Source organism: Heteronotia binoei, chromosome 8 (genome assembly GCF_032191835.1).
Source record: "Heteronotia binoei isolate CCM8104 ecotype False Entrance Well chromosome 8, APGP_CSIRO_Hbin_v1, whole genome shotgun sequence".
NCBI classification, from domain to species: Eukaryota; Metazoa; Chordata; class Lepidosauria; order Squamata; family Gekkonidae; genus Heteronotia; species Heteronotia binoei.
Genome location: NC_083230.1, coordinates 55,190,258 through 55,211,570, shown reverse-complemented (window position 1 = coordinate 55,211,570; position 21,313 = coordinate 55,190,258). Strand labels below are relative to the sequence as shown.

The window sequence follows — 21,313 nt, the reverse complement described above, 5'->3', positions numbered from 1 at the left end:
GATCTGGAATTTCAACTGATCTCCAGATCAGCGCACCCAGAGAAAATGGCTGCTTTGGTGGATGGGCTTTATGGCATTATACTCTGTTGAGGCGCCTCCCCTTCCTAAACTTCCCTCCTCAGGTTCCATCTCCAGGTATTTCCCAGGAGGAGCAGCCAGCCCTATAGACTCAATGGATTCATCATCTTCAATAGGCTCTTACATTGCTTGTTTGCTGGCTTTAATTCTTATGATGACAGGGGATACATGAAATGATTCCTAGTATTTTGGGCACTATGTTCCAGCCATCTGATATTTCTATAAAAACTTACAGCAGCATCCTGTATTGCAAGACAAAAAAGTGATAGTACTGATAGCATAGGTTGTTGTTTATACTGCTGGACAAAACATACAAAAAGAGATGCAGCACAGTGACCGAAGCCAGTCTTAATACATAACAGTAATACATACTGTTATGTATTAAGACTGGAACTTGGTCTTAGGGTCAAGCAGGGACTTGGCTGAGCTTGAAGCTCCATAACAATAGCCACCTGGATTCTGGAAGGAGGTCAATCAAGGGTCGTTAGGTCAGCCATGAACCTATAGTGTGTGATGGGTTTTGGGTGGGGTTATTTGCATGCATATAAGCAGGGCCTTTGGCCCGGCAGGTCTGTCCAGTTTCTACTTTGCTATGCCGAATCACTGAATAAAGAGCTGAATTCACTATCTCCTGAACGTCCTCATGCTTTGAACCCAGTACATTATAACTACTGAAAAGGGGTGGACATGAACTGGAAAAATAGAGGTCGTGGAGGTTCTCGGTTCAGGGTTTTTACAAACCCACACACTTCCATTAACTTCTCCATTGCACAAATTGGTTTGTACTTCAGGAAGTTCAAGAAGCTGCAGACCCACCTGGAAGTGAGCTCCAAAGACATTAAAATGCTGTCAGGGCCCATCACTGGCCCAATGGCTTTGGAGCTCACTTCTGGTCAGGCCACCAGACCCAGAAGTAAGCTCCAAATGTATTTAAATGCCTTCAGAGCTTGTATGAACCATCTCGCAAACCTCATGAATCTCCATGAAAACATGGAAGTTTGAGGACAGATTGTGGGAGCAGACCCCGTGGTTTGTAAACTGTGAACCGGCTTGGTTTGTGCTTAAAGCAGGGTTCGTTTGTCACTTCTTGCTCATCCCTATTTACTGAATTGGCCCAACTGGGGCAGACAGGAGTCAACTGCATTCAAGCTTCCTCTTTCTGTGCTTATGAAATATGTGGCTATTATGTTGGCAATATTTTGTCTGCAACAATAGATGTGCATAAGTGTAAAAGGTACCTATTGCCTAGAGCTGTGTCATTCTTGACTAGGAACTCATTTTTAAAGCTTAAAGTCTGAAAAGATTTGAAAAATGCATTAGAGGTCACATACAAATCAGAGAGATTATTCATATACAAACATTTGGGGGTATTTCTTGTATAACAGGGCTACAACACCAAAAGTCAATAATATAAACAATAATCTCAGTACTAGCACAGTAATACAGTATGAGTCACATGCCGATGGAATAGGAGCACTGGGGGGCAAAGGAGCAGAATATGGTGGCCTGAGTCTGGTAGGGTGTGAAGTAATGGGTTGTGGTGGAATGGAAGGAGCTTTGGTTGGGGACTTTGGCCCATGCTCAGGTATGTCGCAATCTGGCGACCAGTTGGAGTAACCTAAAAATCAAACACAGCTGTCAGCCTTAGAAAAAGAGTACAGGTAATCTAAGCAATTTTGAAGGCAGTTCAAGTAATACTAAATGATACGTACTGAGCAATTGATCACGCACTGGATTCTCTAGAGTAAAAAGAAGACAAAGTTAATATTGAAGCAAATGTAGTGCTTTCTACATCAATAAACTCTGAAGCATAATCTGGACAGTTCATTAAGCACGCAAAAGCCATTTCTATTATTAATAGCAATTTTGTGGTTGTGGTTATGTGTGTGTGGGGGGGATCTCACAAGACTTCTTGTTAAATGATCTAGTGCAAACCATTGCCTGTGTAGTTCACTATTATATTTATTACTTTCTTTTGATCCTTAAAATGACACTAATACAATAAACCAGGGGTGGCCAATGGTAGCTTTCCAGATGTTTTTTGCCTGCAACTCCCATTAGCCCCAGCCAGCATGGCCAATGGCTGGGGCTGATGGGAGTTGTAGGCAAAAAACATCTGGAGAGCTACCATTGGCCACCCCTGCAGTAAACATATTACAAAGCTGAACCAGTAATTAGTAGGCACCACTTGCCTTGCTGAAAAGAGGAGTTATGAAAATCATACATATACAGCTGATGTCTGTCTATTTTCTAGCAATCCCTAAAATTTCTTAGCACAACACTGTAGTTCACTTGTAGTACAAAATCTACATGCTGTTTTTTCCCAGCATTCCAATCACAATGTATTTTGTCTTTGGGAAACTGCTGCTCTTTTTCCCAGCAAACAATAGATGTTTTTTGTTCTTGTTCAGTCGCGCAATCGAGTCCGACTCTTTGCGACCCCATGGACAAAGTCACACCAAGCTCTCCTGTCTTCCACTATCCTCTGAAGTCTGCTCAAATTCATGTTTGTTGCATCAGTAACACTGTCCCGCCATCTCATCTTTTGCTGTCCCCTTCTTCTTTTGCCTTCTGTCTTTTCCGGCATCAGAATCTTCTCCAGGGAGTGCTCCCTTCTCATTTGGTGGCCAAGGTATTTGAGCTTCAGCATCTGACCTTCCAGGGAACAGTCAGGATTGATTTCCCTTAGGACTGACTGATCTGATCTTCTTGCAGTCCAAGGGACTCTCAAGATTCTTCTCCAGCACCACAGCCCAAAAGCATCTGTTCTTCTGCGCTTGGCCTTCCTCATGGTCCAACTCTGACAGCCATACATTACTACTGGGAATACCATCGCTTTGATTATACAGTCTTTTGTTGGCAGGGTGATGTCTCTACTTTTTATTATACTGCCCAGGTTTGCCATAGCTGTCCTCCCAAGGAGCAAACTTCTTTTAATTTCATGGCTACAGTCACCATCTGCAGTGATCTTGGATCCCAGGAATGTGAAGTCTGTCACTATTTCCATGCCTTTCCCTTCTATTTGCCAAGGAGTGATGGGGCTGGATGCCATGATCTTAGTTTTTTTGATGTTTCGTTTCCAGTCTACTTCTGTGTCTTTCACTGTCAGCAAGAGGTTTTTTAGGTCCTCTTCACTTTATGCCATCAGAGTGGTATCATCTGCATATCTGAGGTTGTTGATGTTTTTCCCGGCAATCCTAATTCCGGTTTCTGCTTCATCCAGGCCAGCATTCCGCACTCTGCATATAAATTAAATAAGCAGGGTGACAATATACATCCTTGTCGAACTCCTTTTCCTATTCTAAACCAATCAGTTGTTCCATATCTCGTTCTGACAGTTGCTTCTTGACCCTTATACAGGTTTTTCAGGAGACATGTGAGGTGGGTTGGTACTCCCATCTCTTCAAGGACTTGCCACGGTTTGTTGTGATCCACACAATCAAAGGCTTTAGCATAGTCAATGAAGCAGAAATAGACGTTTTTCCAATACTCCCGTGCTTTCTCCATAATCCAGCGCATGTTGGCAATTTGATCTCTAGTTCCTTGACTTCTCCGAAACCCAGCTTGAACTTCTGATAGTTCCCAATCTACGTACTGCTGAAGCCTAGCTTTTAAGATCTTTAACATGACTTTGCTGGCATGTGAAATGCGTGCAATGGTGCGATAGTTTGAACATTCCTTGGCATTACCCTTCTTTGGGATTGGAATATAAACTGACCTTTTCCAATCCTGTGGCCACTGTTGCATTTTCCAAATTTGCTGACATAATATATGCATCATTTTAACAGCATTGTCTTTTAGGATTTTGAATAGCTCAACTGAGATACCATCATCTCCGCTCACTTTGTTGTTAGTAATGCTTTCTAAGGCCCATTTGACATCACACTCCAGAATGTCTGGCTCAAGATCAGGGATATCACCGTTACAATAGATGTGCATGAGTGTAACAAGTACCTATTGCCTAGAGCTGGTGCCATCCTTGAACTCAAGAGATATAACTGCCCGTTCCTTCTCCTCATGCCTATGCCTTTTTGGCTGTAAGGTCAGCACTTCAACTACAATGAGATGAATGCTGAAAAAAAATTATCTAAGAAGAAATTGGAGCAGCCTGAATTCCCTGTTACTCTTTAACTGGACTCGCTGCTGCAGCTTGTAAGATTGCAAGTTGAAGACTGCTGAAGATAGTTGCTGGCAAAACAATCTTCAACTATTATTTGGAAGTAAATCCTATTCATTTCAAAGGATATGTACAATTGTACATGAATCTGGTCATAAAGAGTAAAAGAAGCAGGCATTTTTGAGTAACTGTAAAGGTTTTACTAGATAAGATGCAGGAGGGGAGACCCATGTCCCCAGGAAGCCCTGCTGAGGTTAAGAGCTGGAGCCCTGGTTTAACTCTTCCCACACACAAGAATTATTCCCTGAGCTGGTTTAAGACCAGTAAGGAAAAGAGACAACAAAAAACAGCCTATTGTTAACCCACTGCTAAGGCTTCAAGGAAGAGCCCCATGGTGCAGAGTGGTAAGCTGCAGTACTGCAGTCCAAGCTCTGCTCATGACCTGAGTTCGATCCCGGTGGAAGCTGGGTTCAGGTAGCTGGCTCAAGGTTGACTCAGCTTTTCCATCCTTCCAAGGTCAGTAAAATGAGTACCCAGCTTGCTGGGGTTAAAGTGTAGATGACAGGGGAAGGCAATAGCAAACCACCTGTTAGGGAAACTGCTCTCAAAATGAGATTGGGGAATTAGATTGAGAGACAGTTGTCCCAATAGGAATCTTTTATTATCTGTGTATACCAGGCTCAACCGTTCAGATAGTCAATGCTCAATAACGGACTCTAATTTAGTAAAACCAATTGTAATTTATTTAGAATAATAGTTCTTTCATACAAGGTAAAAATACAAAACACTCACACATTCACACAGGTCTAGGAAACACTGATAGATTGATAGAGGAACATATATGGGTAGACAAACAGGGTCATATTTACCATCGTAGTCTTCCAGGAAGGTTTCCAATGGCGACTTAAGAGGACAGGGGAAATGGACCCAACACTGTGGCCAGAATTGGGGATGGATCTAGACAGCGGGTAATAGGGGTTGCTGAATAGAAAACACACATGTGTGGAGTTGGGTTAGAGGTTAAATAGACTCCCTTAGACCCTTAGGGGCTGGGAGGTCTTGGGGAGGAGCAGGGGGAGGCTCTATGATGACCAAGGAGGCTGGACATCCCTTGCTGACACCTAATTGGATGCCAGTTTTGACCAATGAACTTCACCTTAGTCTGGTGAAGCTGGAAATCTCCAAGCTGCAATGCTGCCTGGGGCGGCTCCAAGGTATTAGACTAGGGAGAGAATGGGAATGGCTGGATACTTAAGGTTAAATGGGATTAGCTGGGAAGGTGACAATAGGGAATTAAATACTGGCCTAGGTACCACCCGGGTAAGACAAAAGACTTGATGAAGACAGGAGATGTCCTTCCTCTTATCTCATCTTCTGCTGGGCAAGATTTATTGTTCTGGTATTGCTGAGCAATTAGGATCAACAGTTGAGCTATTAATCCATTCATAAAACAGATGGGTTGCTTGCAGGCTCAGGGTGTGTACGTGTGACTTTCCCACTAAGAAGGAATGAGTCTAGCCTGGCAGGGTATGCTTGGATCAGGAAAACAAGATGGATTCTGCTGTTGTTAGCTTTAGGTCCATGGAGGCAGGCTGGAAACATGGTGGCCTGGCTTCTTCCACTGCAGTGGCCAAGACTGGGCACACAAGGAGCAGCTGGAGCATGTCTGTAGTTCTGGCTAACACTCTTCAGAGATGTAGAATGCAAAGCTGCCATATAAGCCTTAGAAACTGTAAGCAAAGTCCACTTCTTAGAGCAGATGTGTGAGAGTCAAATCTCCAGGCACCCTGGCAACCACACTGGCGATCACGATGTCCACATGTATGAAAAGTAGGGGGCTTTTCCTCACACACCCTGTAAGAAGTCTGCCAAGAAAATGCCATGATGTGATGTCACCCTATGGGTCAGTAATGACTCAGTGCTTGCACAGTGGACTATCTTTACCTTTTTTAAGGGCTTCAAGGGGGAGGCAGTGCCAGTTCCTCTCAGAAAAGTGATGTAGCTTGAAGGGTTAACTTCGTAACCCACTGCTACAGCCCAGATCCAAAATGAATCTTAGCAGCTGTTCTGTGAAAAAATTGAAGATATTGGGAGACCCAATCACAGATCACCAACACCTCATCTAGTTAAGCCTTACTGCTAGCATAATTTTCATTTCAACTTCTGATAGTATCCTTACCACAGAGATTATCTGTACACTTTTCTCCGTTACATTCACTGCAGGGGCTTCCAGTTTTATAAGGTTTCACAGGATAATTGCCACTGCAACAGTAAGAGGTGATTACAGTCTTGGAGAAGAAGCACAATATATTCACTGTGAAATAATTACAGGTAGCATAATACATAAAAATATTTTGAGGAAATTTCCATACCCCAGTTACATGTGATGCATTTTTAAAAGTAGAAAGTGACACATTGACTGATAACAGATGGCCAGTTCAGGGCGGCTTGTAGCCACTGAGAAGAAGAGCGCCCCGGAGGTTCCGGACAGTGCCGGAGGAAGGGGCAGGTCTTGGGCTGTCGGGGAGCATCTGGAATACTCATGCATCCCAATTGTGGCTCCCTGGACGCTCCAGATGGCTGGCCACCGCCTCAGATCCGCTCCAATGAAAAGGGACTACTTTCCAAGTGGTTCCTTTTTAAGGCGGTTGGAGCATCTTTCAGGACGGGGTAAGTGCGGGATGGGGGCAGGCGGCAAATGTTGCTTTCTGGCTGGGTTTTTTGGGTTGACTTCAGAGGCGTCTCTGAGTCGACCCAAAGTGCCAGTCTTTAATCAGCCATTATCTTTCAAGCAGGTTTTTTTTTGGGGGGGGGGGGGGGATTTGTTCCATGATAGTGTGACACTGGCTAGTAGGACCAAGCATTAAGCCAACATAAAATTGAATCTGTGCCATTCACTGGTTTGTTGCCAACACTGGTAACATACTATATATAGACCTAATCGCTATTAGGCAAGGATTATTTTTGTTGTATACATTTTGACTTTTTTATTATGCATGGGATACTTGAAAGCATGGCTACATTAACTTTTCATTTATCAATCAGTTTTAAATTATGGATTCCAAACAGATTTTAATGAACATTGTCCATTTAAAAAGAGCAATTAGAGATGATGGCATAAGTATATCAAACTAATACTGCTATCAGTTTCCAGTTGGTTTTCTGATTAGGGGCCTATCACTATGTTTTTGGCCTAAAGTGGCATCTGGTGAGGTAAGGGTATTTGACAAAAAGAATGCTAATGTTAATGGCTGTAGATGCTTTCTGAATGGAAGCTAATTGTTAGAGAATGGTTTCTTAATACCTATCAAAGCCAACTCTAGGTCAGGAAATTTCTGGAGATTTGGGGATGAAGCCTGGGAGGATGTAGTAGGGAGAGGAGAGTTCAGCAAACGTGATACAGCCATAGAGCTTCCATTCCAAAGCTGCCATTTTCTCCTAGGGAACTCATCTTTGTAGTCTGGATATATTACTTATAATCAAGGGTCACTTTGTAGAAAAATAGGTGGTGGAGCTCATCCAGGGATTGTTATGCAGCTGCACCTACTAATCAATGGGCAAGGTGGGAAGGAGGAGGGGGAACCCTCAGAAAGGTTCAGGAGCTGTGTTCCTTTGAGCTCCTGCTGAATCCAAGGCCTGCTTATAATTCTGAAACAACTTTAGGCCTTATCAGGAGATTTGTAACCCTTTTTGGAGGAAAAGTCTGCCTTGTGGACCAGTATATGAATAGTTGTTAAGAAACAACAATTTGCTGAAAGTGAAGCATGTTGAGATAGAGAGGCCCTGTGGCTATATCCACAAGAGTTATTTGTCCAGGTTCAATGCTATAAGGGAATGTTATTCCTGCCCCTGATTTCCCTAAAGCTTCATGGTGCACTGATGGACCCCTGGAGTTTCCCCAGCATCTCTCCAATCTTTCTCAAAACTACTTTGTTGCAAAGTTTTAGAAGGATGGCTGCCATGTAGATGGGAAAGTTTGGGTTTTTCCTGCCTACATGGCAGCCATTTCCCCTCACCTGACCTCACAGTGGCCATTGCCGTCTCCTGCTCCCCCCCCCCCCCGCAACCATTTAAACAGATGATTCCCTTTAAATGGTTGGAAAAAAGCAGAGGCGTGCACAAGCTGTGTCAGGGACATGATGATGTCACACAGAATGTCACCACATCAGGGATGGCCATGCCCCTGCCAGGGACAAGACTGAACCTTGTAATCCTAAATTGCACTGTAATAAAACCTAGGAAGTGAACACACATGCATCTGCCTCATACTGAATCAGACCATTGGCCCATCAAGATCAATATTATCTACTCAGACTCACAGTGGCTCTCCAGGGTTTCAAGCAGAGGTCTTTCACATCACTTATTGCCTGGTCCTTTTAACTGGAGATGTCAGGGACTGAACCCAGCACCTTCTGCATGTAAAGCAGAGGCTCTTCTCCTGGGCCACAGCCCCTCCCCTCACCACTATGGAAAATATGGCCTGGCTAACAATTCTGATAAGAGGTTTCAGCAGTATTATTCTGAATCATTTGGGACTAACACAGCATATAGGCTACAGAAGTTTCAAATCAATGAGCTATGGATATATATCAGTGAAGGGTGGGGCGGGGGAGGAATCATTGTTAGTATAACTTTATAAATTATCATCACTGTTAACATAATAAATATTAGGTAAATTATATACCCTGGTCCGTAGTTGCACACAAAATGTGCTCCATTGGAGAGACTTTCAAAACCCGAAACTCTCTGGCAGAACTGAACAGCACAGCCAACTTTGTAACTAGTTGCCCAAACAACCTGAGAAAGGAAAAAAAAAAATCACATTCTATATTAGCAGGATTTCATCAGTTTGAGATGTACACCAAGGCAGGTGTAGCTACGGTACATTTAGTCCAGGCTATTATTTGCATATGACTTATAGCAAGTTCCCCATGACCATATTAATAGTTCTAAGTTATGCTGTTTGGTATGGGGCAAACCAGCTTCTGTTCCCTCGTGACATTTACTTTTGCCTTTTTGGGTTCAGTTCACATGTCAAGTGAAACTATGGCTACATTAAACTAACTATAGTTAGTGTGAACATCTGAATGTAGGCCACTCCATTAACTATGATTATTAAAAACAGCCTTGTTCACATGTTACAGTGACTGTATGAACATCCTGTGTTTTTGTAAGAAAGTTCCAACACATGCTCTCTGTACAAAGGAAACCATTCAGGAAAATATATAGGTTCACGGTGGCTGTTTTGAAATACATTACGAAAAAAAATTGCTAACATCCACTGCAACTTAGATGCCACAACTGATTAAACTAAAACTCAAGATGCCAGTCTCGTCACTTTTGCATGGATGACTTTCAGTTGATGAGGCCTGCAGTGAATAAGCAGCTTAGAAGTTTGTGGCCAACCACATCTACCCTTGACTACCCTTGACTCTTGTGCTTCATAGCTGATAACATGGTGTTGTGTAATTCCAGCTGCTGCTGCAGCCTGAAGAGTGCCTAGACCCAAATGACCTAAATAACCACCATTCAGTGGCTAGCATTCCATTCTTGGGCAATGTGCTTGAGCACAGCTTCAAATGGTCTTGGATGAAATAGATTTCAACCTAGATTCAGGCCTGGGTTTGGGACAGAAATGGCTTTGGTTTCCCTGACCAATGTTCTTCATTGGGAGTGTGATAGAGAGACATGTCTCTGTTGACTCTGCTGGACCTGTCAATGTTTTTTTATACTATCAGACAGTAGCCTTCTGGAGAGACTGATTGGGCTGGGCTGGTGTTATGTATTGGAACTGGAGTTTGGCCTTAGGGCCAGCAGAAACTTGGCTGAGCTTGAGACCCTAAAACAATAGCCACCAGGATACAGGAAGGAGATTCTCAAATCCCTGCGCCAGCTGCGGAGAGCTCCACGAGCAGAGGACCTGCCGGTTCCGAGATGCCCAATGCTGGAACTGTGGTAAGGTCGGCCACATCGCCCGAGTCTGCCACTCCAAAGGGACCCAAAGGCGACAAACGGCGCACCAGGAGTCCACATCACGTCGCTTCAACCATTACAGGTACTGCATCTGCCCTTGGACACCCCAGATAAAATCAAGGTGACTGTTAAGTTAGAGGGAGACGCTTGCCTGATGGAATTGGACACAGGATCCTCCATTTCAATTATTTCGGAGGAGACCCTCAGGAAAATCTGTCCCAATGGATGGCCTCGCCTCCGGCCTGCAAGGTTCACCTTCAGAGACTTTCCACGGAACAATGTAGAAATAAGGGGGTGGGGAAAGTTCCGGGTGCTGTACAGAAATTTTGACGGACTTTTGGACTTGCTGGTGGTGGATGGCCAACGCACAAGTTTGCTAGGTCTGGCATGGTTCCGCCTTTGGGGTTTGCAGTCACGGGAGTGCATACCTTATCCCCCACAGTCTTGGGGTGGGTTTGCAATTAATTTCCGTCTGTCTTTGACGGTACCTTGGACTGTTAAGGGCCGCCAGTATCCCTCGATCTAGAACTCCAAGTGTGGCCAATCAGAATGAAGGCCAGGAGCATCCCTTTCGAGCTCAAACCTAAAATTGAGGCAGAACTAGACTGCCTAGTGGCCCAAGGGGTGCTAGAACCAGTGCCCAACGCAACCTGGGAAACCCCTATTGTCATCCCCATAAAGCCTAATGGGGATGTTTGCATCTGTGCGGACTACTAGTGTACGCTGAACAAGACCATGCCTACCCAGTACCAGTGGTCAGCCATGTCTAGTTTCCCTCAATGGCACAAAAATCTTTGGCAAATTGGATCTGGCACAGGCATACCAACAACTGCCAGTCGATGAAGCCACTGCCAAGGCACAAATGATTGTTACACACAGGGGAGCATTCAAGGTTAAAAGAATGCAGTGTGGGGTCAGCGTGGTCCCGGGGATCTTCCAAAACATAATGGACTCCCTCTTAAAAGGTATCCCCAGGTCCAGCCCTTCTTTGATGATGTTCTGATTAACACCCTGACAGAAGAGGACTTCATCATCCGTCTCCACGCCGTCCTACTACGTTTCGACTCGGCTGGGCTAAAAGTGAAGCGGGAAAAGTGTCTCCTGGGAGTCCCACAGGTTGAGTTCCTGGGATTCTTAGTCGATGCAGAGGGCATCCATCCAGCTCCCAGCAAAGTTAGCGCCATAGCTGATGCCCCAGAACCCAGATCCAAACAGGAGCTATGAGCATTTTTGGGGCTCCTGAACTTTTATCATTCCTTCCTGCCCCTCAAAGCCACATTCACGGAACCCCTTCACTGTATCCTCAACAAGAATGCTCTTTGGGTTTGGGGTAAGTAGCAAGCCTCCGCATTCCAGACCGTCAAAGACCTGCTGACCTCCAACAAGGTCCTGGCACACTTCGATGAATTCTTGCCGATCATCCCCACCTGCGATGCTTCCCCGTATGGTGTCGGGGTGTTCCTTGGCCATTGCCTCCTGGACAGCAGGGAGGTGCCAGTGGCTTATTACTCCCACACCCTGAATTCGGCCGAACGTAACTACGTGCAGATCGACAAAGAAGCGCTGGCCATCGTTGCAGGAGTAAAAAAGTTCTACCTCTACGGGGGGCTGTACACCATTGCCACAGACCACAAGCCCTTGCTGAGTCTACTCGCTGCCGACTGGCAAACCCCAGATGCTTTCGCCCTGGGTCCTGCACTGGTCTATTTTTCTAGCAGGCTACCAATACTCCTGGCAGCGCAGGCCAGGAAAAGCGATGAGGCACGCCGACGCCCTCAGTCGCCTGATGTTACCTGCCCAAGACCCAGACCCGGTGCTGGCCCACCATATCCTACTCATTGAGGATCTCCCCAGCTGACCATTGCAAGCTGCTAACATCACCCGCCACTCAGGTAAGGATAGCATCTTATCCCGCGTCCTCAACTGGTTGGGGAGAGGGTGGCCTACCGGCCGGACAGGCCCCAAATTTACAGCCTTCTCCTCATGCCAGAATGAACTCTCTTCCCACAAGGGATGCTTACTCTGGGGCAGCCGGGTGGTGGTTCCCTTTGCCTTGTGCCAACGAGTTTTGAAAGCCCTGCACGAGACTCATTTGGGCATCATTAAAATGAAAGTGCTCATCTGAAGCTATGTATGGTGGCCAGGGATGGACAGTGAGATTGAGGCCTGGGTCAAGCAATGCCAGGCCTGCCAGGAAACCTGGCCAGAACCACCCCGCGCCCCTGTGCAACACTGGGAGTCCACCTGCAACCCATGGTCCCAGTTGCACTTGGACTTTGTGGGCCCCTTTCAGGGGCAAATATTCTTTATTTTGGTGGACTCCTACACCAAGTGGTTGGAGGTAGTCCCAGTCACTTCCACCTCCTCCCGAGTAGCAATCCGAGCGCTCCATAGGATTTTCTGCACACACGGCATCCTGGACATGGTGGTCACAGGCAACAGAATGGCCTTCACTTCAGAGGAGTTCCAAGAGTTTCTGGGTCACTACCTCATTAGGCACATCCGCTCTGCCCCGTTCCACCCGGCCACCAACAGTCAGGTGAAACGAATGGTGCGCACCACAAAAGAGACTCTCCGGAGATTACTTCATGGGGACTGAGATCACCGATTAGCTACGTTCCTTTTCCACCATCGAGTGACCCCTAGTGCTACCACAGGTCGTAGCCCAGCAGAGTTGCTCATGGGTCGCTGCCTGGCAACCAGATTGGACCGTCTCCACCCAGATAGAGCCCCCGAATCTTGGCCATCACCAGAGTGCCAGGAGGCACCCCAAGGATTTTTTCCAGGAGACCCCATATATGCCCAGAACTTCAGCAGTGGCCCAGCATGGATCCCCACCCGAGCCACGGGCCCAGTTTTGTACGAGGTCTCAACCGATGGGAGCCAAATCCTGTGCAGACATGTGGATCAACTCCGCCACCACATGCTCACTGCCGAGCCAGACGCTACATTGGACACCGCATAGCAACCCTGATCAGTGCCACTGCAGGAGCCAGAGGGAGTCAGCACCCAGCCAGACCACCAGGAATCAGAGGAACCACCACTGGGCACCTCCGACATCGGGGACCCTTCAACCGCTATACCGCTGCAGCCTTCCAGCAGCCTGGCCCCAGGAGCCCAGACAAGGGAACCAGACTCCTTGGCCACACCTGAGGGGCTTTGTTGGTCCAACAGGGAGTGACAGAAACCAGCACATCTTAGAGACTATGTTTGTTAGGTGTTGGGAAACTTTGGGGGGAGGAGTGTTATGTATTGGAACTGGAGTTTGGCCTTAGGGCCAGCAGAGACTTGGCTGAGCTTGAGACCCTAAAACAATAGCCACCTGGATTCAGGAAGGAGGCCCATCAGGGATCGCTAGGCTAGCTATTAACCTATAGTTGTGTGTAATGGGATTATGATAATAGGATTCAGGAAGGAGGCCCATCAGGGATCATTGGGCCAGCTATTAACCTAGTTTTGTGATGGTAATGGGTTTTTGGGTGGGGAGGTTTGCATGCATATAAGCAGGGCTGTTGGTCCTGCCAGACAGTTCTGTTCCTATCTCACTATGCTGAATCCCTGAATAAAGAGCTAAACTCACTACCTCTTGGGCGTCCTCATGGTTTGAACCCAGTACATTTTAGCTGGGATTAAGGGGGAGCAGTGCTTCACTCTTGTTTGACTAATGAATTCCAGGAAGTGGTGTTGGGAGACTGCTGTTCATCCCCTATGGAACCCTGCAGAGATAGATCTTATTGCCCATGGTATATGACATCAGTGCTTTTTTTGTAGAAAAAGTCCAGCATGAACTCATTTGCATATTAGGCGATACCCCGTGGTGCTAAGCCAGCCAGAACTGTGCTCCTGTGTGTTCCTGCCCAAAAAGCCCTGAGTAACATCTATATGGAACTGCTAGATGAGACTGCATGGGGACTTGGACTGCGGTACCACCAATATGTGAAAGACACTTGGGACATAGCCATAGTGAACTCTGAACTGAGGTCTGCATGCAGACAGCCATTGATCATGTGCTCACCTAGGAGAATTGGAGAAAGTTTTAAGGTAAGGAGAAGTCTGTAGAGAACTACAATCAGGGTCTTTTTTGTAGCAGGAACTCCTTTGCATATTAGGCCCCACACCCCTGATGTAACCAATCCTCCTGGAAGATTGGCTACATCAGGGGAAAGGAAAGGTCCCCTGTGCAAGCACCAGTCATTTCCGACTCCGGGGTGACATTGCTTTCACAACGTTTTCATGGCAGACTTTTTTTTTATGGGGTGGTTTGCCATTGCCTTCCCCAGTCTTTTACACTTTCCTCCCAGCAAGCTGAGTACTCATTTTACCGACCTTGGAAGGATGGAAGGCTGAGTCAACCTTGGGCCGGCTACCTGAATCCAGCTTCCGCCGGATTTGAACTCAGGTCGTGAGCAGAGAGTTCAGACCTCAGTACTGCAGTACTGCTCTGCGTCGCGGGGCCACTGTAACATCAGGGGAGTGTGGCCTAAAATGCAAAGGAGCTCCTGCTACCAAAAAACAAAAACAACAAAGCAAAAACCCTGACTACAATAGCTAAGCAAAAGAGCTATATTTTAGCAGCTGATAGTGCATGCATAGAGAAAGGGATAGAGGATTTGCATTTTTACCAGTTTCTTTTGTATTCCTTGCTTAATCTGAAGCTGAGCTAAAATTATGCTTGCAAAAAAAATTTTTTGCAAATACTTTATAAGCTTTGATACTAAGGCAGTTCTCTGCACCACATAGACGCCCAGCTCTAGACAGCTGAGATAAGTGAGTATGTGAAAGTCTTGAACAAGAATCCGGGAAAGAGAACACATCCTCCACTTCCTCATTTGTACAGAGCAAGCACACTTGATGAGCAGTTTAATGGCCACTTTAAACATGACCATTTGGGCACTTGAAAAAACAGTTCCGAACATACTGTGTGATTTTACAAATTTAAAAATCTTTTTTTTAAAGGTTATTAATTTGTTATGAACACACCCTGATCTCAAGTGGATTTGACAGTGGATTTCTACCTAAATAACCTATCAATGTAATTCTTACTTAGTTTCAGAAATGCTGCAATGTTAGGTGCTCTTGGTCCCTGCCTGGCTCTGATGAAAGGACTAACATGTCTGTGTTCCACATTAGTTGAATTTAGCTTCTGGTGAAGAAAAGAGGAATGAAGACATCACCTGTGTATAATGACCACAAACTTTTGTACATGCTGTGCTCCAGAAGTTGTAGTAATTGACTTCATTATACCAATTTTGTACTGCTGATTTTACAGAGAACAGAGATAGTGAGCCAGTCCAGATATTTTCTCCAACAGGCGTAAACTTAGGGTGAACTTTCCCTGGAGTTTTGAGACAGACATTATGATCAAAGTGGCACTTCTTTGCCCATGCTTTGGCAGTCTTTGCCAATGCAGAGTCCCAGGTCTGCAGATTTAAAAAGACAAATGGCTATTATTTATTATTTTATATATATATATATATATATATATATATATATATATATATATATATATATATATATATATATATATATATATATATATATATATATATATATATATATATATATATATATATATATATATATATATATATTTACATCAGTACCAGATTGCTACAGCAAACATTCTTTGGAGACATGAAGGAATACTCTCATATACAAACAGTAACAAAACAGATATACTAAGAACATGTTTCTTTCTGAAGTCTTCTTTGTTGTGTTATCTCTTTCCTAGTGTACAAAGCTTAATATCCTGAAAACATTTGCAACTGCTTACATTGTAAGACACAAAATCCACTTTAATTTATTTGTGTTATTTATAGTTCACCTTTCCTACTGAGACTCAAGGCAGATTACATAATGTAAGTCAGAACAATCAGGATGTGGAGACATCTGATCAACAATGTAACAAGACTACAATTGCAGAAATCTGAAACAAGGCAGTTTCAGTTACATAGTTTGCAGAAAGCTAAAACTGTGGGGATCTTCCTGAGTTCCTCAGGCAGGCCATTCTACAAGGTAGAAGCCTCTACACAGAATGTACAGGTCCAGCCCATTGTTGATCCTGCTTGTTTTCAGGCTGGTACCTGTAGAAGGGCCTGTTCAGAAGTTGTTGTTTAAATTTATAAACCAACCTCCCCTGGAGGCCTCAGGGCAGTTGACAACATAATTAAAACAAACAATTACAATCAATAAATAGAAACTAATACTTGGTTCAAGCAGAGAAAAACAGTTTAAAATCCTCCAGATAATCAATGGCGTATGTATAACCACTCTTTCCATAGGGTAGAGTATCTACTGGAAGAAGAAGATTGCAGATTTATACACCATCCTTCTCTCAGAATCAGAGTGGCTTACAATATCCTTTATCCTCTTCCCCACAACAGTCGCTCTGTGAGGTAGGTGGGGCTGAGAGAGCTCTTGAAGAAGCTGCCCTTTCAAAGACAACTCCTGTAAGAGTTATGGCTGACCCAAGGCCATTCCAGCAGCTGCAAGTGGAGGAGTGGGGAATCAAACCAAATTCTCCCAGATAAGAGTCCGCACACTTAACCACTACACCAAACTGGCTCTCTTGGTAAGGTCAGATGGAAACTATAGTAAGGAACCATTGTTATCCTCAACTGTAGGCCTGGTGGAACATCTCTATGTTCCAATTTGGTGTAGTGGTTAAGTGTGCGGACTCTTATCTGGGAGAACCGGGTTTGCTTCCCCACTCCTCCACTTGCACCTGCTAGCGTGGCCTTGGGTCAGCCATAGCTCTGGCAGAGGTTGTCCTTGAAAGGGCAGCTGCTGTGAGAGCCCTCTCCAGCTCCACCCACCTCACAGGGGGGCTGTTGTGGGGGAGGAAGGTAAAGGAGATTGTGAGCCACTCTGAGATTCTTTGGAGTAGAGGGTGGGATATAAATCCAATATCTTATTATTATTCTTCCTCCTCTGGGCAGAGGACTATCATGGAGCAATACTGAGACTGTGCGCTGGCCAGGAGCTTTCCCTGCCCTCTCTGATGTTTCTGAACATCATAGAGGGATGGGGGAGGTCTTCTGGCCAGTGCACAGTCTCTGTAGCACTCTCTTAGCATCCTCTGCCTGGAGGAGGCAGTGGCAGTGGTGAGGGGGCAGGTGCAGGAGCATGGTGCTGCATACAGCGCCAAAGATAAATGGAGAGGGGAGGGGGCAGGGGCTGTCGGGCTGCCTCCTGCGACCCGGTATTGAGGCTTGCATGGCCCGATACTGGGTCGCAACCCTGCAAATTGGAAACGCTGATTTATACCATTCCAAAGCATATCCCCTGATATCTACTTCTGCCTTACTGTATGCTAGAAATAGGCTGTGTAGTTTTCTATATCCCCATCTCTAATATTCATAATCAACAAGAATAATTATATGAATAAGTAAATGCTGGGGAAAGTTTGCAAAAAATGTACAAGTTAGACTTGATACAGACTTTTTTTGTAGTCTACCCATTTTGTTTTAAACTCTTACACAATGGTGCTTCAACATGGACTTTCTCATAGCTTTTCCCTGGCTACAGTTTCCTCTGTAATCATCACATCCAAATTCTAAAAAATGATTCACACAATATTTTTAATTTTCTCCAAAAGAGCTGCAGAGCTTTATGCAGCTGTATTTCTTTACAGATACAAAACAATTAAGGAAACAGTCCTAAATCTACTTATCAGAATTTAGTCAGAAGGTTACTTCAAGTTCTGCAAAAGCAATATTTAAACTAAAGTATGCATGTATTTTGTAAGGCCTAATGACTTACCTAAATTCTTTCAGCCCTGGAATAACCAGAGGTGGTGTCACAGAGGGAAATGAAATAAGAGAAAGAGGAAATAGAAATGAAAGGTTGTAAGAGCTTCATTGATCTTAGAAGCACAAGAAAGACTTGTCTGTCTTCTCAGAGGAAGGTAAATACTTTGGAGATGTCAAGAGGTTTTGGCCTTCTGTTAGCCAAGTGCTCCAATTAAATCATCTGTCCCTAAGTGGAAGCACAGTCTACTAGTTACTATCATGCACATACAAGAGAAGTTTTCTTGTTACATTATCCTAAGGAGGTGCTATATTACATTTGCTTTACATAAATGGCTCTCCAGTCACATATGCATTTTAGATAGGCTATCAGTTTCTTTATGCGCAGCTAATATATGTCCCAGTACTTTAGCCTAGCACAGAAGCACAAGCATGGGAAGAGCCAAGTGGAAGACAATAGAGGGGGGGGGGGAGCAGTGGGACAGGAGACTTCAGAGGGACCCAAACAAAGGATGAGGTCTCTGGCAGAAAACTTATTTATCCTGGGGGAAGTAATACGGCACATTATTTCTGTTAGTGGGAGATATGAGTTACAGCGGCTTGAAATATGTGATCTCGGAAAAAATGTCTTTTTTTAAAAAAATCAAAATTTCCTTTGGGGAAAATCAAGTAATTGTGGGCATGTGCTATTGGAAGTAGACAGTAGGGCAGGCTTGCTTGTGGAAGATGCAAACTGACCACTCTAGGTTTTTCATTTTGTTGAAGATGGAAGATGCATACAGAGAACATAACATAAGAGAAGCCATGTTAGATCAGGCCAATGGCCCATCCAGTCCAACACTCTGTGTCACACAGTGGCAACACACACACACACACACAGTGGCTAATAGCCACTGATGGACCTCTGCTCCATATTTTTATCTAAACCCCTCTTGAAGGTGGCTATACTTGTGGCCGCCACCACCCCCTGTGGCAGTGAATTCCACATGTTAATCACCCTTTGGGTGAAGAAGTACTTCCTTTTATCCATTTTAAACTGTCTGCTCAGCAATTTCATCAAATGCCCACGAGTTCTTGTATTGTGAGAAAGGGAGAAAAGTACTTCTTTCTCTACTTTCTCCATCCCATGCATTATCTTGTAAACCCCTATCATGTCACCCCGCAGTCGACGTTTCTCCAAGCTAAAGAGTCCCAAACGTTTCAACCTTTCTTTATAGGGAAAGTGTTCCAGCCCTTTAATCATTCTAGTTGCCCTTTTCTGGACTTTCTCCAATGCTATAATATCCTTTTTGAGGTGCAGCGACCAGAACTGCACACAGTACTCCAAATGAGACCGCACCATCGATTTATGCTGGGGCATTATGATACTGGCCAATTTGTTTTCAATTCCCTTCCTAATAATTCCCAGCATGGCGTTGGCCTTTTTTTATTGCAAACGCACACTGTCTTGACATTTTCAGTGAGTTATCTACCACAACCCCAAGATCTCTCTCTTGGTCAGTCTCTGCCAGTTCACACCCCATCAACTTGTATTTGTAGCTGGGATTCTTGGCCCCAATGTGCATTACTTTGCACTTGGCCACATTGAACCGCATCTGCCACGTTGACGCCCACTCACCCAGCCTCAACAGATCCCTTTGGAGTTCCTCACAATCCTCTCTGGTTCTCACCACCCTGAACAATTTAGTGTCATCTGCAAACTTGGCCACTTCACTGCTCACTCCCAACTCTAAATCATTTATGAACAAGTTAAAGAGCATGGGATCCAGTACCGAGCCCTGCGGCACCCCACTGCTTACCGTCCTCTACTGCGAAGAATGCCCATTTATACTCTCTCTGCTTCCTATTACTCAGCCAGTTTTTGATCCACAAGAGGACCTGTCCTTTTACTCCATGACTCTCAAGCTTTCTAAGGAGCCATTGATGAGGAACTTTATCAAAAGCTTTCTGGAAGTCAAGGTAAACAACATCTATCGGGTCTTCTTTGTCCACATGTTTGTTCACCCCCTCAAAGAAATGTAACATTCCTCAATACTCCAGAGGATACTCCATATTACTGTGATGTGAAAACCATGCCCCCCAGTCAGGGAGACCAGTGTGCTGAGTATACATGTATGACAAGAGAAGGAGAAGCAATATGAGTTTCTATGGGAGGGGGAGATAGAGAGGCTTTGCAGCTACTGGCTTTAAGGACTAGTATTGTGCTTTTGGGGTTTTGTCTGGTTTCTCCTTCCTCATCTAAATAAATCTACTGCTAAATAAATACATGCTACAACAATACCTGCCTCCAGTACTATCTGTCACAAGGACAAGCTTGTCCCTGAGATTTTCTGTCTTTCAAGGAAGTAAGGAGGATTAAAATCTTTGTATAAAGAAAGGAAAAACTGTCTTACCATATGCTGCATGTTGCTGGCTGAGGGGTTCACCCTGGACCGAAAATAATTGTGAGTTTTCACACAGTCCTCTATAAACTGCTGATCTTCTATATCAGGCAATGAAGTCTGGTCATAGGTGTAACAGCAAACAGAGAGTTCCAATACCAGCCAAAGCTGAGAAAACAATTTGCATTTCATTTCGCTACCACCCCAAATATTCAGTTTCTCAATATAGTTTCAAAGAAATTGTTCCTTTTCTCAAGATGATGCTGTCTGCTTTGTGTGCATGGTGCTTGTCTGGTATAACCCAGAAGGTGGGGCTTATAATGAAACTCATGTTGCAGTAATAAGAGCAAGCTTCTTCACAGCATTCAGAATTTAGCAGAACAAAGAAAGGAAGTGGTTTCTTTACCTTCTGTGTTGCTAAATCTATCTGTTTTAGAGGAATCCAAATACAGTATTGATGTGTTTGCTTTATGTTTACTGGAGAATGAACTACTAGACTTAAAAAATGACAAACCTGGTGGTCCATTGCAAAGGAATGTTAATGTTTCTTGGTGGGTGCTAATCCTCAGAAGATGGTCCAGCTCTGTCAAATACCTATCAGAGCCTGGAGGAGGCTGACACCCCCAGATGAAAGGAGGAGACAAGTGTGTGTTGGAACAGAGAAGAAGAATAGCAGGCAGAGGTAGCTTTGAGTTGACTGAGAGCCAAACTACATGTTACAATGTACCCAAGTCTGCCATGGGGACTGGCAGCCATACTGGAGATGCAAGTTCTCAGCGGGAATTCCATTTAAACATGTTGTGCAGCCCAATCTGGATAATGGCCAGCCTCCCTTCAAACACAATTTTTCATTTCATTTCATTTTTTTTATTTATACTCTGCCCTACCCTGCAAGTGGGCTCAGGGCAGCTTTTCAGATCCAAAATGGTGACAGGGGAGCATTATTTGCCACATAGGGAGTCCACTTGCACTGAATGTCTGCACATGCAGAAAGACTGCATAAGTCAAACACAATT

General features: G+C 44.6%; 1 protein-coding gene across 1 annotated transcript; it reads right to left on the bottom strand.

The window, feature by feature from the left end:
- Positions 1–1,348: 1,348 nt before the first annotated feature.
- Positions 1,349–20,489, bottom strand: LOC132575720 (glioma pathogenesis-related protein 1-like). The gene is made up of 5 exons (XM_060244413.1): positions 20,310–20,489; positions 15,343–15,588; positions 8,880–8,992; positions 6,375–6,457; positions 1,349–1,696 (listed from the first exon to the last, which is right to left on the bottom strand). Exons 1-5 carry the CDS (start codon positions 20,487–20,489, stop codon positions 1,422–1,424), a joined length of 897 nt encoding a protein of 298 aa, XP_060100396.1. The 3' UTR covers positions 1,349–1,421.
- Between the last annotated feature and the right edge of the window lie 824 nt (positions 20,490–21,313).

Coding starts and splice junctions, on each gene's coding strand:
- LOC132575720 (XM_060244413.1), bottom strand. CDS start 20,489: ATGAAATGCAAATTGTTTTCTCAGCTTTGGCTGGTATTGGAACTCTCT. Junction 6,458..8,879: donor GTGTGCAACTACGGACCAGG/GTATATAATTTA, acceptor TTACTGTTGCAG/TGGCAATTATCCTGTGAAAC. Junction 1,697..6,374: donor GTGTACAGATAATCTCTGTG/GTAAGGATACTA, acceptor TTTGATTTTTAG/GTTACTCCAACTGGTCGCCA.